Raw genomic sequence first — 15936 nt, 5'->3', positions numbered from 1 at the left:
CTTTTGGAGAGATACTCCGGGGCGTAGCTTCGGGGGGGGGGGGAGCTATGTTTGCGGTGTTACACCCCCCCTAGTAAATATATTTTCCGACAAATAGTTGGGTCCGGGTGCATTCAGTCGGGTATGGTGAGATGTCTGTCAGATTCCACCAGAAATTTTTCCATACACACAGACAAAAACGCACACACACACTCGCCTTCTCTGTTTTGAAAGTCCTTAAACATATTGGTTATTTTACCAAATATTGTGTTTTCTCTCTCAGTGCTCCTACCAATCCACATTCCTTTCCCTTTCCACTATTCCTTAGGCCTCATTTGTGCACGCTGCCTGTCATACACGGTATTTAAACTTTATATATGCCATACTGATCATTGGATAATCTGAAGCTCAACCCCACCCCCTAATCTTACTAACCAAGCCACACCCCTAGAGATACTTGGCCCAGAAAAAGTCCAACCCAGAAGATCAAAAGGCTGACAGCTTTTTGTTAAAGAAAGATAAACGATTCTGCAATCAGAACTCAGCCAGCTGAATCTCCCTATGTGCAAATGTACATATGGAGACCATAAGATGAATACGAAACTCGCCAGAGTTAGATCTTAGGACTACTAGATACGCTCACTTTCATTCCCTAAGTGCTTTAACCTCGAGCAGGTGGTGGTGGGTACAGACGTATCATGGTCAAAAAGAGAGCACCTCCAGGTGGTGAAAGCCGTTCTCTGGCACCCCCCTAACCTAGGGTGACCTGATTTGGCTGCCAGAGTACCACACATTACCCTAGGTTGCCTAGACAGCTACTGTAGAGAAGCCACTATACTCTGGCTCGACAAGGGAATACTGAACTACACACAAATTAATAACGACACTCCTCAATTATGAAACACAATTGTTAAGCATTTTATTGTAAGTGGAGCTAAAGAGTTTGAATTTATATCTGTTTGTTTACATTCACTGCCCGACATCATAACAATTTACATTTTGTGTTAATGAATGTATTTTTAAAATCCTTCAAACGAAACTCCAAGATTTCAATTTAAAAAAAGTGAAAGCAGCTCATTACCTACTGTAAAAAGTTGAGTAAAAGGTATATTGATATCCATAGCAGCAGATTTAATTTCATAGGAAAAAACTGCAGAGTTCTTTACAAATATTTTATCAGTAGCTCCTCTCTGCATAATATCCATTACACCAGTTCCTGAGAGCAAATGCAACTTTACATTCTGTGCTAAGTGACCGAGGTGGTTACTGGGTAGGATGCTCAATCTTTTATAAAGTGCTACATCTTAACCTACCGTATTTGATGACTTGCTGATTTGACAAGGAGGATAAGACCTTCTCCCCAAAATATTTATTTACAATCCCATTGAGGTGGTTTGGAGCAGAATTTCTCTCTAAGCATGTCCAATGCATCCCAACAAAGAGCACCAAAATAGGCAGAACAGGTCTGTGATTGTTGAATACATTTGAGAGATATGTGTGAACGCCACTTTTTGACATTATTCTGAAGCTTTGCCGTATTCAATGAAGATTAAAACATGAACATCGCCTTAGGAAGCATAATAAAGAATGTTATAGTGCTGTCTTCTGAAGAGCATAAACACCTGCGGATTTGCCTCCTCTGGAAACCTGTGGTGGTTTACAGTAGTGTTCGTATCGTCAACATATTCCACTTGTAGAGGTATACACAGGGCTTGCGTCAAAGCCACGATCTGAGGATGATCACATTCCATGGCCATGGGCTGCACTTCCTGAAAATGTTAGTTGGGAAAAAAAATCAATTTAGGGAGCAGGATGCACTCACTATGGTCGTTTACATATTTTATTGTTTACATAAAATAAACCATACACAATTTCTCAAAAGACAAAACAGGAATAAGGCATTTCATTTAAATTACGCAAGGTGTTTAGGATTATAAAATACCCTCTCCCCTTGCAAAACGACACCCAAAAACTGCTTGTTCCTCGTGCAGATATCAAACCGCCATTTGTCATAGTTTGAGTACAAAGCGATTTAAAAACGTAACACCCTAATTTAAATCACAAATCTTAAAATCCATCAAAATAAACACAGTCGCCCAACAGATGCACAATTTAGACATTTTATAATGTTTTAAAACACTGACCCCCCATTGCTAAGCTCACAGCCCTCTGGTTAGAATCCAGCCTTCCTCTTCTTCCCCATCTTCTAGGAAAAGAACAATCCGGGTTTATCAAGGGAAGGCTTATTTCTGATAATGTGAGACTGATTATGAATGTTCTCAGTAAAGCTTCTTCTTTTAAGTCTTCTCTTGCAGCTACAACAATTGATGCGGAGAAGACATTTGATAGAGTAAAATGGGATTTTTTATTTCACTCTTTAAAATGGCTTGGGTTTGGGCCTAAGATTATAGATTTTACCTCCCTTTTATACTATGCTCCCCTAGTGTCTGTAATGCAGGCGCGCAACACCCATTGGGCTGAGCGGGCTTCAGCCCCCCCCGTCGTAATCTCCAGCCCGGGCTGCCAAGGTTCAGATGACAGCACAACATACTTTCCTGATTTACAATGATGTAAAATAAGGAAAGTATGAAAACCGTTTTCCCACTTTCATTTGCATTAAGGCTCCACATTTATTCTCGGATGGTTTAGAATCCGAGATTGTGATTTTAATGACCCCTTCAGAGAGGCCCAGAACCAGCCGGAGGCAGCTATCCTCTGACGGTTTCAGCAACCCTCCCTGCCCCCTACCTTTTGTTCTCTTTCAGAGGGGTGCCACCGAGGTGATTTCCTTGCCTGAAGCAGGAGATTTCACTTAAGCACGTTTGATGTGCTGTGCATCATGGAGTGTGAAGATGTGCACAGCAGGGAGATATGACGCCAGCAGGAATTCCTTTACAAAGGAAAAGCGTCACCTGCACTGGCCATCCCTTTACCCCTGCTAAGCACATCTTCACACTCTCTCAAGTGAGGCCCCACCTGCCCTGGGCATTTTGGACACAGCTTTTCGAGGAACACCTCAACTGATTTTTTTTCCTTAGGAGCTGTCCTTACTTGTATCCAGCCTGTACTTGGAGCGTTGCTCAAACCGCAGATCTACGTGAGGAGGGGAGACACATTGCAATGGTAAATGTTAGAGGGCTCTGTGAAGAGCACTACACTCGCGTCCTGTGGGTAATGTACTGTCATTCTTTATGCGACCCGCCGCTGTGCGCCATTACATCCCAGGTTTACAAGCATTATCAGTTTCCTGACTGGACACAGTGAATAGGGGTGCACGATAGTGCTGCTCATTGCGTCCTATGGCCCCTTCATTGGTTGGAAGGGATTGTTGGGGTGGAGAGGAGCTGTGAATGTGCGTAAGCACGGATATAGCTCCTAGTGGGTTTTGGCACTGGTTTCAGTGCTTGTGCTGGCTATGAAAGCGGCACATTGAGGTAGGGAGAATGGAAGCACCTACAGTTGGTGCCTGGGGTGGGGCTGTCACCAGATGCTGTCAACAGTGGCCCAACTTCTAATAGGAAGGTGCTAGCAGCCGAGGGGAAAGCAACTCTTCAATTTAATGCTTGACTGGTCCGTTCTATGATCAATCCGATTTTATTATTTTTAACAAATCTTGCCACTGAAGGGTGTTACTTGGTTGGAAATAAAATGTTAGGCCCTGGATCCCCACAATGTTTTTATCGATGGATGTAGGTGCTTTGATTTGGTTTCTGCACTCCTGGGTGGGCTGTAGGGTAACATGGTGAAGTGAGAGCAGAGATCCTGCGTTGAGAATTATGGCTGTGAAGTTTTGCAACACCTGGTGTGTCCTCACCTTACACCACAAGTGTGATGGAGGTGGTGGTCAGGGGCGCGTGCTAGGCCTCAGTTCAGCTGTGTGGGCTTGGGGCAGTGATGCCACACATACCTGCCCCCGTGTCTGCTGAGTGGGCCGGACAGTGGTACTATGGATGGGTGTTACTTGCAAGTGATGCTGTTGCGAAGCAGAGGAGCTATGGATGGATGGTACTTGCAAGTGATGCTGTTGCGAAGCAGAGGTACTATGGATGGGTGGTACTTGCAAGTGATGCTGTTGAGAAGCAGAGGTACTATGGATGGGTGGTACTTGCAAGTGATGCTGTTGAGAAGCAGAGGTGCTATGGATGGGTGGTACTTGCAAGTGATGCTGTTGCGAAGCAGAGGTACTATGGATGGGTGGTACTTGCAAGTGATGCTGTTGCGAAGCAGAGGAGCTATGGATGGGTGGTACTTGCAAGTGATGCTGTTGAGAAGCAGAGGTGCTATGGATGGGTGGTACTTGCAAGTGATGCTGTTGCGAAGCAGAGGTACTATGGATGGGTGGTACTTGCAAGTGATGCTGTTGAGAAGCAGAGGTGCTATGGATGGGTGGTACTTGCAAGTGATGCTGTTGCGAAGCAGAGGAGCTATGGATGGGTGGTACTTGCAAGTGATGCTGTTGAGAAGCAGAGGTGCTATGGATGGGTGGTACTTGCAAGTGATGCTGTTGCGAAGCAGAGGTACTATGGATGGGTGGTACTTGCAAGTGATGCTGTTGAGAAGCAGAGGTGCTATGGATGGGTGGTACTTGCAAGTGATGCTGTTGCGAAGCAGAGGTACTATGGATGGGTGGTACTTACAAGTGATGTTGTTGCGAAGCAGAGGTGCTATGGATGGGTGGTACTTGCAAGTGATGCTGTTGCGAAGCAGAGGTACTATGGATGGGTGGTACTTCCAAGTAATGCTGTTGCGAAGCAGATCGTAGCCGCATTCTCAGCAAGTGGCCTTGAGGCGGTGGTGGCCCTGGCATGTCCTTGCAAGAGATGTGATGCTGATGTGAAGCAGAACACGCCCCCTTATCTGCAGAGTGGCCCCGGCAAGTGGTGCCACAGGTGGGGTGTCCCTGTCCGGGATGATGTTTGAAGCATATGGGGCCCACTTCTACTACATCCAGTCAAGGAGTAGGATCGGCCTTTTTAAAGAAGTCTGCAGTACTGTAAAAACAGATGATGGCCGAATATGTCTACCATGTCCTAGGTTTGGATTGGGAGTATGTGTATTGTAGACAGGTTTGTAAGTTTATTTGTGTATTTTTAGTTTATTTTCTTGTTTTTCTTCGATTCACCCTCTATCTCAATAAAGACCGATAATACCTGCCAATCTTAAATATTCACTGTGCAGTAATTCAATTGTTACATCATCATAATACACATTTTAAGAACATGAAAATAAATAAAACAAATTTTGTTGTGCGCACTGCATCGCATTTGGCGATGCAGTGCGTGCAATGAAATTCATTTTATTTATTTTTATGTTTACTTACCTGTATTTGGCCGTATTCCATAGTTTTCTACCCCTCACCCTGCCCCACCCCACATCACCGCCCGGCAGCACTCCCACCACCGACCGCTACTGGTTCTTTGTAAGAATTTCCTCCATCTGAAGCCAGGCCCAATGTGTTAAGCTGATATATAACACCAGGCTTGTTCCCAGGCCATGAGTCTAGACTGTGATAATTACTTTTTATTAGTTTCATTTCATATTTTGTTTACTAGATAAATTGGCTTGTGTGTGGTCTCATTTTGTTATTTTCTTCATTCTTTGGTATTATTTGGCCATTTGTTAAACATGTACGCTAGGAGCCTCTTGGTGCTATAGATATGAAACTTATAACAGATTCAGCTTGGTGGAAGGAACTATAGTGTGAAAATACAGGTTTTTAGCTTTTTCCTTTATTTCAGGCGGGATAGTGGTCTGTAATGGTACAGAATAATCTAACACCTTACACAAACACACAAGTACAACAACATTTGAAAGTCTTAGTTTATTAAATGCAACTTTATTCTACATAGATTTCCTTCCTTATGCATTTAGATACCTTTCATGTACTTAAGTATCTTTATGTTTATTACTTTGCACTACCCTAGATGTCACCATATATCTCTTGCAATATATTCTCTACCTCCACCCGACTCATCTCAAACCTCACTCTACTACTCTCTCCAATGCACTGACCTATTTTTAACCCCATACCTCTATCAGTATATTCTCTACCTACACTCTTTCATTCATCCTAAACCCCATACTCTTCTATCCTCTACCCCTCCTTCCATCATCTCATACCTCTTTTAGTATTCAGATCGCCCAAATAAGCCTTTCTAAACCTTTCACTCTGACTCTTCCACCTCCATCCCAAACCCCTTCCTACTGCTGTTACCCCCCCCCCAAAAAAAAACATTCCAGACCCTTCCTTCTTTCTTCTATTGCTCCACTATTCATTTTCAATACAAATAACAGACTAAGATCTCCACCACTCAGATTAATTTCATATTTCCCTATATCAGTCCCCACTAATTCTGTTTGGGTTCCAGAGTAGTGTGCTACCCACCAAAAATCGCTTCAACACCTCATATGGGGTAGTAAGTGCGAAGAACAGCAAATGTAACATGATATTATCAAAATGTAAATGCTTAATTATTTCTCATGCACCTTCTGAATTCCAGCATGATTATTATGCCTGTACATTAAAGCACCATGCTTTAATGTCTGTACTGCCAATAAATTAATGTTTATTGATACTGTAGTTTGTAACAACACTGCAAATGTACACATTGCAAAATCTCAAATTCCTTCTTTGTCTTTGGGGGGTGGACAGAATCCCCTTTTTTGTGTGAATTATATCTGTGAACAGTCTAGGTTTTTCAGAGAGTAGCATGTTGTTCTGGGCTCTTTAGACCCAGTTTCATGGGCATTCCATTAGAAAAAAGGGTGTAATTTTAACCGTCTACATAATATCGTTGTGAGACAATATAATGTATTTGAGTGACACTTTATTGCAAGATGAACAAATCCCTTGTCTGTTATATAAATGGTTCACATTACCCTCTGTTCTCCAATTTACTTCTCATAAAACTGATTGTTGTCCAGTTTTGAATGCAGAATTTGCCACTTCTTTTTCTTAGCTTGGCCTGAGCATTATCCGATCCTGATTGTCTGCCATTTTAGCCCCGCCCCATTAACAATGTTAACCACGCCCCTTTTTATGCCATGTCAGCCCCCCCCGAACTTAAGACCTAGTTGCGCCCCTGCTGTAATGGTTAATGGCATGATTAACTCATATTTTCCTCTCACTAGGAGGGTTACAAAAGTTTGTCCTCTCTCGCCTTTGTTATTCGTTTTAGCTCTCGAGCCCTTTCTTTCTTGGGTTCATATGCAGACAAAATGTTCCTATTTATCTCTTCTCCTGCGGATACGCTACCTTTTCTGTTACATGAAATTTCACTATTTTCTTCTGTCTATGAATATAAAATACATAAGGATAAAACGGAAAGTCTCCCACTAACTAAATACACTTTTAGTAGCTCTTACTCTCTTACCAGTTATCAATGGTCCACTTCTGCAAAAATCAAGTATTTGGGCATATGGTTCTCAAATTCTGTTCCAGATATGGTTAAGATCAATTTTACAGAACTTAGTATCAAAATTAATGAGATTCTTTCCTCCTGAAATCCTTTATTTTTATCATGGTGAGGTCATTTAGAGTCTATTAAAATAATGATTTCCGCCTTATTGTTATATCTTCTTTCTATCTTGACAGTACACATTCCTAAACATTTTTTTTTTAAATTAACACTTTACTCGTTAAAATGATTTGGAGACATAAAAAGACGAGAGTAACGTTAGTTACCTTACAAAAAGCGAAATTGGCGGGATGGGTTAATTTTCCTTATTTTTTTGGTTATCACAGAAATTTTTCCTTAAGCCAAGCAGCTCTTTGGACTGAGGATTCATCCTCGTCCTTTTCTCCATCATGGCTAGATATTGTACGTACTTCTCTTCTCCCTTTTAGCTTCAAAGAAGTTTTATCTCTGATTTATAAGATGTTGTTTGTTCATTCCCTTATTTTATGGAACACAATATCGCTGCTCAAATCGACTTTTATTCTGGGCACTCTGGCTATGGTCTTATTTTTGAAAATGCTGATATGGTACAGCTCCTTATTTAAGATATTTAAGATAAATATTAGGCCCTTTTTATGGCTTACCTTATAACGGCTCCCCAATCTCTTTTCCTCAATTTTGCCTTATTTATCATTGCCCCAAATCCTTTTATACTCGCTTTTTAGGGCTCGGACTCCTCCCCACTGAAAGTGGGAGGAGTTTCGAGAACTAATGTTAAAGAAGAAAAAAAAGAAGTATCTCCTAGGGCTTTGGCCGAGACAAATTCCACACATTCCTTAGCGTGTTCTGTCATCTGGCCAGTGATTCGTCTTCGTTGTGTTGTCGTTTTAATAGGCTTGAAGTGATAGGGTAAATGTAGTTTTGTTCCGCCATTTTGGGCATATTTCGTTCGTGCTCGCGCAAAGAAGTACATTAATTATAATTAGGAGCTGTCAGGGTGGCCGTGTAATGCATTCCAGATGGTGTGCGCGCGTTCACCATCTAGCAGTGTGTTTGTCTGGCGCGCGTCCTCCTCACGTGCACACAGGCATAGACGCCGTGTGCGGCTCCTTCCTGGCGGCCCGGGGAGCTGCTCTGCCGCTCTCTGGCTCACCCCCCGTCTCCCCGCCTGATTTAGTCTGTAGTTTATGGGCACGTGCCAGGAGCAGTAGATGTGCTGCGGTGCTCTCTGCAGTTTATGTATGGTGACGTGCAAGTGGCAGCAGCAGCGCCGCTGTGCTCCCGTATGGCCCCCGAGCCCATCCGCACTGGGTAATGGGCACGCGCAGGGCAGCGGCAGCAGAAGCACCGAACTGCGAGGCGCTCTAGTCTGCAGATGACGGGCGTGCGCGAGAATGAGCAGAGGCACCGAGGATCCGGGCTGCTCTCCTCCCGAGGCATGTGCAAGGCACAGCGATGGAGCTGGACTCCTTGATGCCGTCTAATGATCCCACCCCACTCTGTATAGTGCAGTCTGATTTGTGCCTATGTTGCATTTCAAATTCACATCCTGCTTAGAATTCTGAAATTTTGGGCTGTTGAACCATCCCGGACAACTTAAATGTACATTCAACTAGAGGGGGGCGAGGCAACACATGAACAGGGGGAGTCGAGCCGAGCCACGGGTCTGGCTCGGATCGTAGAGCGTGTGCACGAGCCGAGCGCTGTAAATGTGTGTTAAATAAACATACAACAAGCCACATAAAGTATGCTAAAGTCACTACAAAGTTGAAAAAAATGATGTCTTCAATATGATGTAACTTAGACATTACCATGGCACAATATAGCACTGCACAGAGAAGTACTTATTAAAAGTAATATTTTTGTAAAACCAGTAGCCTGAACTGACAAATTCAAAAGAGGTTTCCTGGTTTCATTCGGTACAAATCCAGTAAATGGGTATCTATTTGCCTTTCCGTATGTAAAGGCTTTGTTTTTATGTGTTAGTGCACATAGGGCCAGATGTAGGTGGAGTAGTGAGTGCAGAGTAGTGACTAGAGTAGTGAGTTGTGAGTGCAGAGTAGTGAGTAGAGTAGTGAGTAGTGAGTAGAGTAGTGAGTAGAGTAGTGAGTAGAGTAGTGAGTAGTGAGTAGAGTAGTGAGTAGTGAATAGAGTAGTGAGGTGAGTAGTGAGTAGTGAGTGCAGAGTAGTGAGTAGTGAGTAGAGTAGTGAGGTGAGTAGAGTAGAGTAGTGAGTAAAGTAGTGAGTGCAGAGTAGTGAGTAGTGAGAAGAGAGTAGTGAGTAGTGTAGTGAGGTGAGTAGTGAGTAGTGAGTGCAGAGTAGTGAGTAGAGTAGTGAGTTGAGTAGTTAGTAGTGAGTAGAGTAGTGAGTAGAGTAGTGAGGTGAGTAGAGTAGAGTAGTGAGTAAAGTAGTGAGTGCAGAGTAATGAGTAGTGAGTAGAGTAGTGAGTAGAAAGTAGTGAGTAGAGTAGTGAGTAGTGAGTAGAGTAGTGAGTGGAGAGTAGTGAGTAGTGAGTAGTGAGTGCAGAGTAGTGAGTAGTGAGTAGACTAGTGAGTAGAGTAGTCAGTAGAGTAGTGAGTAGAGTAGGTAGTAGTGAGTAGAGTAGTGAGTAGAGTAGTGAGTGCAGAGTAGTGACTAGAGTAGTGAGTAGAGTAGTGAGTAGTGAGTGCAGAGTAGTGAGTAGTGAGTGCAGAGTAGTGAGTAGAGTAGAGTAGTGAGTAGTACATCACAGGCAGCAGCTGTGCAAGCATCTTACACTCACAAGGAGACCACAGGCAGCTGAGGTGCAAGCTTGTCCCACTCACAAGAAGGACATCACAAGCAGCAGCGGTGCAAGCTTCTCACACTCACAAGAACGACATCACAGGCAGCAGCAGTGCAAGCTTCATACACTCACAAGGAGACCACAAGCAGCAGAGGTACAAGCTTCTCACACTCGCAAGAAATACATCACAAGCAGCAGTGGTGCAAGCTTCCCTTACACACTGACAGCAGGTACTGTGCCAAGGCAGCAGCAGCAACAGAGCAAGAGTCCCTTACAAAGAACAGGAACAGCACAGAGATGCACAATGCAATCTTCTCATACTCACAGGCAGCAGCGGTGCAAGTTTCTCACACTCACAAGAAGGACATCACAGGCAGCAGCTGTGCAAGCTTCTTACACTCACAAGGAGACCACAGGCAGCTGAGGTGCAAGCTTCTCCCACTCACAAGAAGGACATCACAAGCAGCAGCGGTGCAAGCTTCTCACACTCACAAGAACGACATCACAGGCAGCAGCAGTGCAAGCTTCTTACACTCACAAGGAGACCACAGGCAGCAGAGGTGCAAGCTTCTCACACTCGCAAGAACGACATCACAAGCAGCAGTGGTGCAAGCTTCCCTTACACACTCACAGCAGGTACTGTGCCAAGGCAGCAGCAGCAACAGAGCAAGAGTCCCTTACAAAGAACAGGCACAGCACAGAGATGCTCAATGCAATCTTCTCATACTCACAGGCAGCAGCGGTGCAAGCTTCTCACACTCGTACGAAGGACATCACAGGCAGCAGCTGTGCAAGCTTCTTACACTCACAAGGAGACCACAGGCAGCTGAGGTGCAAGCTTCTCCCACTCACAAGGACATCACAAGCAGCAGTGGTGCAAGCTTCTCACACTCACAAGAACGACATCACAGGCAGCAGCAGTGCAATCTTCTTGCACTCACAAGGAGACCACAGGCAGCAGAGGTGCAAGCTCCTCACACTCACAAGAAGGACATCACAGGCAGTAACGGTGCAATATTCTCACACTCACAAGGAGATCACTGGCAGTACACACCACATGAACACACTCCATAACACATAGCAACAATACATTGGCATTTACAATGCCATTAGCTCAAACTCAAAAAATCCGAGCCCGATTGCATTTCTAATGCTTGTTATTATTGATTAATGTAATTCTTGAGGTATATGCCTCTTTACAGATTTCCTCAATAAAAAGATTCCTTCCTCTTCTGGCATTACTGAAATTTTGGCCCTAGGGCTTCGGCTATTTATAAGAATTTCTCCATCCCTGATCCCTCTAGAACCAAATCCAAGTCTGAGCTTTTATGGAAGAGAGATCTGGGAGTTTCTTGGACAAGCTCTTTTTGGAATAAGGTATGGGCACGCATATATAAAATCTCACGGTCTGCTGGCATTACACAATCTCTATTTTTTGTTTATCATCCCATATATTTTACTCCTTTGCAATGCTCCAAATTCTCCTCTCATCGTCCTGCTAAATGTTAGTCTTGTGCTTTTGCTGATGCAGATTAAATGCATATCTTATGTAATTGTCCCAATATCCGTAATTTCTGGTACAAAATTTGGGCTCAGATTAAGAGGATTTTTAATTTTGATAGCCCTTTTAATATTGTTTATCTCTTTTTGCGTTCACTGTCCAATTTGCTCACTCCATCTTTCCTTAAAAATAAATTATTAGGTATTTGATTAGCGAATGCCTTTCACCAGATTTGTATGAACTGGAAAACATAAGATAAATTATCCTGTAAAATGTGGTGGGATTCGGTGAGTTCCCATCAAAAGTTAGCTACTATGTATGCTACACAATGTACATCTTCTCATAATGTGCAATTATTATGGATCTCTCCTTGCCCTCCCTCCCTTTCCTCCCTTCCCTCCATTTTCTCCCCTATCCCATATAATTATAAAGACTCTTATGGTTTTCTTATTGATATCTGATACTGCATTTTCACTTCAGATTGTTATTGTTGCTCCTTTGTATTGCTGTTATGCAGTATATATTGAAATTCATAAAGTCTTTTGAACATTAAAACACTGACCCGGATTAATAGCAAAAACAACAAACATGCAGTAATCTTTTCTGAAATACGTGTACACTTTAGGGTTCAAATGTGCCTAATACTTTTTGGTCTCATAGCAAATATATAGCCACTTTTGCACATATAAACGCTTCCATAGTATATTTTGTGCGCACGTTTATCAGTAAAATCAATATGGAAATATACATTTTTACAACTTATTTTATTCAATCACAAAATATATATGGATAAATACTAATTAGTTGGTCAATAAACAAATCTGGATAAATAAATATTATAAAACTGGGAGCGTTAATCATAAGCAATTTCAAGGCACACACATGAATAGCTGGGCCTCATTTACATCCCATAGTATTTAAGGGTTTAAAAACTCAGGAACTTGTACCTAAATCAAGGACCTGCTGATTTTTTTCAGCAGTGGTGGCTGGTGACAATTGAAAGTGGTGAGCCGTAAAATGATCACCATACTGCACAGTAGCGAGCGAGCGCAGCGAGCGAGCTCAAACCCAATAAGGAGGGTTGGGGGGGATTTCCCCCCGAGAAAATTTTGAAAAAAGCGTGGACAAATGGTGCATTTTCAAGCAAATTTGAGAAAGCAGGAAGGTTAATAAAGCAATTGTGAACGTGCAGTTATTACATTAATAGATGTCATAACATAGGTAGCCGCTTATTCAGTATAACCACAGAGCTTCATACATAACACTCCAATTTTATCCTTGCAGTTTGCATGCAGCTCTTAGATGACCGTTATTAGCTAGCAGTTGTATGTTAGGATTTTAACTTACAAACTGCAAGTAACAAAAGGATCTCTCTAACAAAAGCAGTGACTCACTGACCTATTTATATCATGTGCATTTTGTGATATGCATCAAGTACATGTTCTTTGCAGCAGGCACATTAACCTTCTGTGCTACCTTTCCATGAGTCAAAACTTCCATTAGACAAAGCTCTGATCTCTCTCTAGGAAAAACATTAACAATATCCTTGGTGCAACAACACCTTTAGGAACTTGATATGGGCTGTGATCTATGCTGCCTAGCCTTAGCTGGTGACTGGGGCTCTTCTAAGGCATCCTTCATGCTTACCACTGCTTCTTCACCCTGCCTTCACTTGGAATCCTACATTTAGGCTTCTCCACTGGAAAAAAAGGACCAAACGTTTGGGGCAAAATGTATCTTTTCATTCCTTATTGGGCAACACCTCATGATTGCTTTCCCCCTGTTTTCAGTTTGCTCTCCCATGCCCTCCCACCTGCCCTCTGTTGTCACCTGGCTTCCCCAAAGGGGAGTGGAAAGGTGGGGGGATTGAGCAGTGCTCAGTTAGCAACAACAATACTGTAAAAATAAGGACAATGTGCAACGTAAAGGTGTGAAACAAGAGGCGCAGCCTTACAAGTAGTGCTGTTTAGAGCCTCCAGAGATAAGCCATTATTGCACTGTGTGTTGGTTCTGGAAAGGCAGGCCTAGAAGAAACAGTGGCAGCGGATGCAGTAAGTTGGGGTGTGCACAGGCAGTCGTTTGTGGATGTCCACAGTTGGCCATACGATCAGAAGGGGGCCGCCAGACCAGAACCATATATGTAGACAGATGGGTTTTGGCCGCAATACTAGTCCTGGAGGAAGGCTTGGAGCGGCAGTGCTGCAGTGCTCGGAAAGCAGTGCCTCAAAATCTAGGGTTAAGGCACACCAACTCAGGGAAGAAAAAAGTTCTGCCAAGGCCAACAAATCTAGCAAGTACTACAGAGACAAAGAATCAAAAAACTTCACTGTCATCTGCAACAAATCTTAAGGCATATGTGGAAAGGCACACATTCTACAAATCTGAAATGTGTTTAATTTCCTTTTTCGCTCCTTATTTCACTTTTTCCCTCATTGTTTGAAGCCTCCCTGTTAAAAAATGTATGTTTACCCTTGCATGCACGAAGCTGCAGGCACCGCGTGGTGCCTGCCGCTTCGTGCACGCAAAGGCAGGGGGGTACCATAGGTACCCCCCATGTGCACCCCCGCCCCCCCTTCACCCTTGGGGGCCCGCAACGGGCCCCCGAAGACAACACCGTATGCCTTTCCACGGCAGAAATGCCGCCGTGGAAAGGCATATGACCGCAGCTATCCTAATATGGCTGGCGGTGTCTGATAGACACCGCCAGCCATGTTAGTGCTTTTCCGCCGCGGTCGGAAGGCGACCGCGGCGGAAAAGCAGGTAAGCCGCATCCTCCGGGCCGGCGGTGGATTCCGCCGGCCCGGAGGATGCGGATTATCCGCAATCATAATTGGCCCCTAAATTATATGATAAATTGAAAATAGCTGTACAGAATAGAGGAAATATGTATTAGCAAAAACAAAAAACAAGATTGATGTGAGAGTTTCAGGTTTTGTCAACAACATTCAATGCATGGCACGAATACCAGCAAGAAGTACTTCAATTTCCATCGTCCGGATAAGGGTAAACTAATACCATTACATTTGGCAATGAAGCATGCAGTTTTTTTTTTTAAATAGAGACCATTTAGGCAGTATTTCATTACCTCTGTTGTAAAAAGCATATCTTCCTTTTTAAACTTTACTGTTGACCTCTTATACAAATCCTGCAAAACTAAATTAGGATGTTGTGTCCCAGTAGCATGCCATTCCCTTAAAACATTTCAACAAAGGTGTTCTGAAATACAATTACGACGTGCACAAAAACAGAAAAATACTTATTTTTCAAATTAAATCAAATGTATTCACTGCCAAACTTTCCCATGGCGCTTACCTTCCTGAGGGCTTGTTCTACAATGCCAGTGTGAGTGACCCCTGCTAGGTTCCAGGGGAGTTGTCCTGTCAGCATGGCTTCTGTCCCCTCTCTGACTACAGGCCCGAAATAATCCATTCAGACCTGTCTCCGAGTCCAGAGCTGAAGCGCTGGAGATCAAATGGCGGGCTCAATAAAGTCCCGCAGTTAGCAGCACAGGCAACCGACACCTCCTCGAGGCTGCAAAGTGTCTTTTCAGAAGTCATTATGGCAAACTGCGCACAATCGACTTTTGCGCTTCCCGCCTGCTTGCAGCCTCTACCCCACCCCTTCACAACTCGTCATAGGGCAGGTACCACCCCCTGTGACGAATCGAGAAAGGGTGGGGTAACCATCATCTCCTCTCCCTGACTGACGTGGATCCCCGGTGCTTCAGGGCTTCAACCTGAAGTGCCCGGACCAAACTTTACCCACACGTCATCAGGGGGTGGAGACTGGAGCTCGAGTCTATGTCTTTGCCGAGCTGATGACCTCACAGACCTCAGGGATGTGAGCTCATCTGCCCGGCAAATACATTAGACTCAGGCGCCAGGGCTCGCCCAGAGGCAGAAAGTTTAGGAATGTATCGGACTGGCTGGCAGTGTGTTAGCACATCAACTGCCTTGCCCCCAACAAATGTGTGTACATTTTTTTTATCATAGACTTCCCTTAAAGAGTTTTTTTACTTTAGCAATGCCGACGCTGGGGGGATGACGCCCTTAACCAGAAACTGCCACTGTATTTCAGGCTGTACTTTCTTGATGACTTACTGGAAAGCGAGGAGACATTCCTGAATTGAGTAAATTTTGAAATGTACTGGAGCCCACTGACACACATCTAACAAGCCAACAAAAATTGACTAAAACTGTGAACAAGCATAACCAAATCCGTCATTAAAGATTGGTCACAAGAACTGTTTCCCGTTGCCGGTGCGATAAGCACTTGGCTCAACAAGTCAAGTGCTC

At 43.7% G+C, this 15936-nt stretch overlaps 1 protein-coding gene across 2 annotated transcripts in view; it reads right to left on the bottom strand.

The window, feature by feature from the left end:
- Nucleotides 1-881: 881 nt before the first annotated feature.
- Nucleotides 882-15936, bottom strand: part of OTUB2 (OTU deubiquitinase, ubiquitin aldehyde binding 2) — a 186494-nt gene continuing 171439 nt past the window's right edge. For both annotated transcript variants that reach the window (XM_078660094.1, XM_078660093.1), the window contains one exon: nt 882-1748. In XM_078660094.1, coding sequence (XP_078516220.1) covers nt 1548-1748 — 201 coding nt within the window. In that variant the 3' untranslated portion in view covers nt 882-1547. The remainder of the gene's footprint in view (nt 1749-15936) is intronic.

Source organism: Lissotriton helveticus, chromosome 9, assembly GCF_964261635.1.
Source record: "Lissotriton helveticus chromosome 9, aLisHel1.1, whole genome shotgun sequence".
Classification (NCBI taxonomy): domain Eukaryota; kingdom Metazoa; phylum Chordata; class Amphibia; order Caudata; family Salamandridae; genus Lissotriton; species Lissotriton helveticus.
Note: the sequence above shows the minus strand (reverse complement) of the source record. Positions and strands in the feature narration are given on the sequence as shown.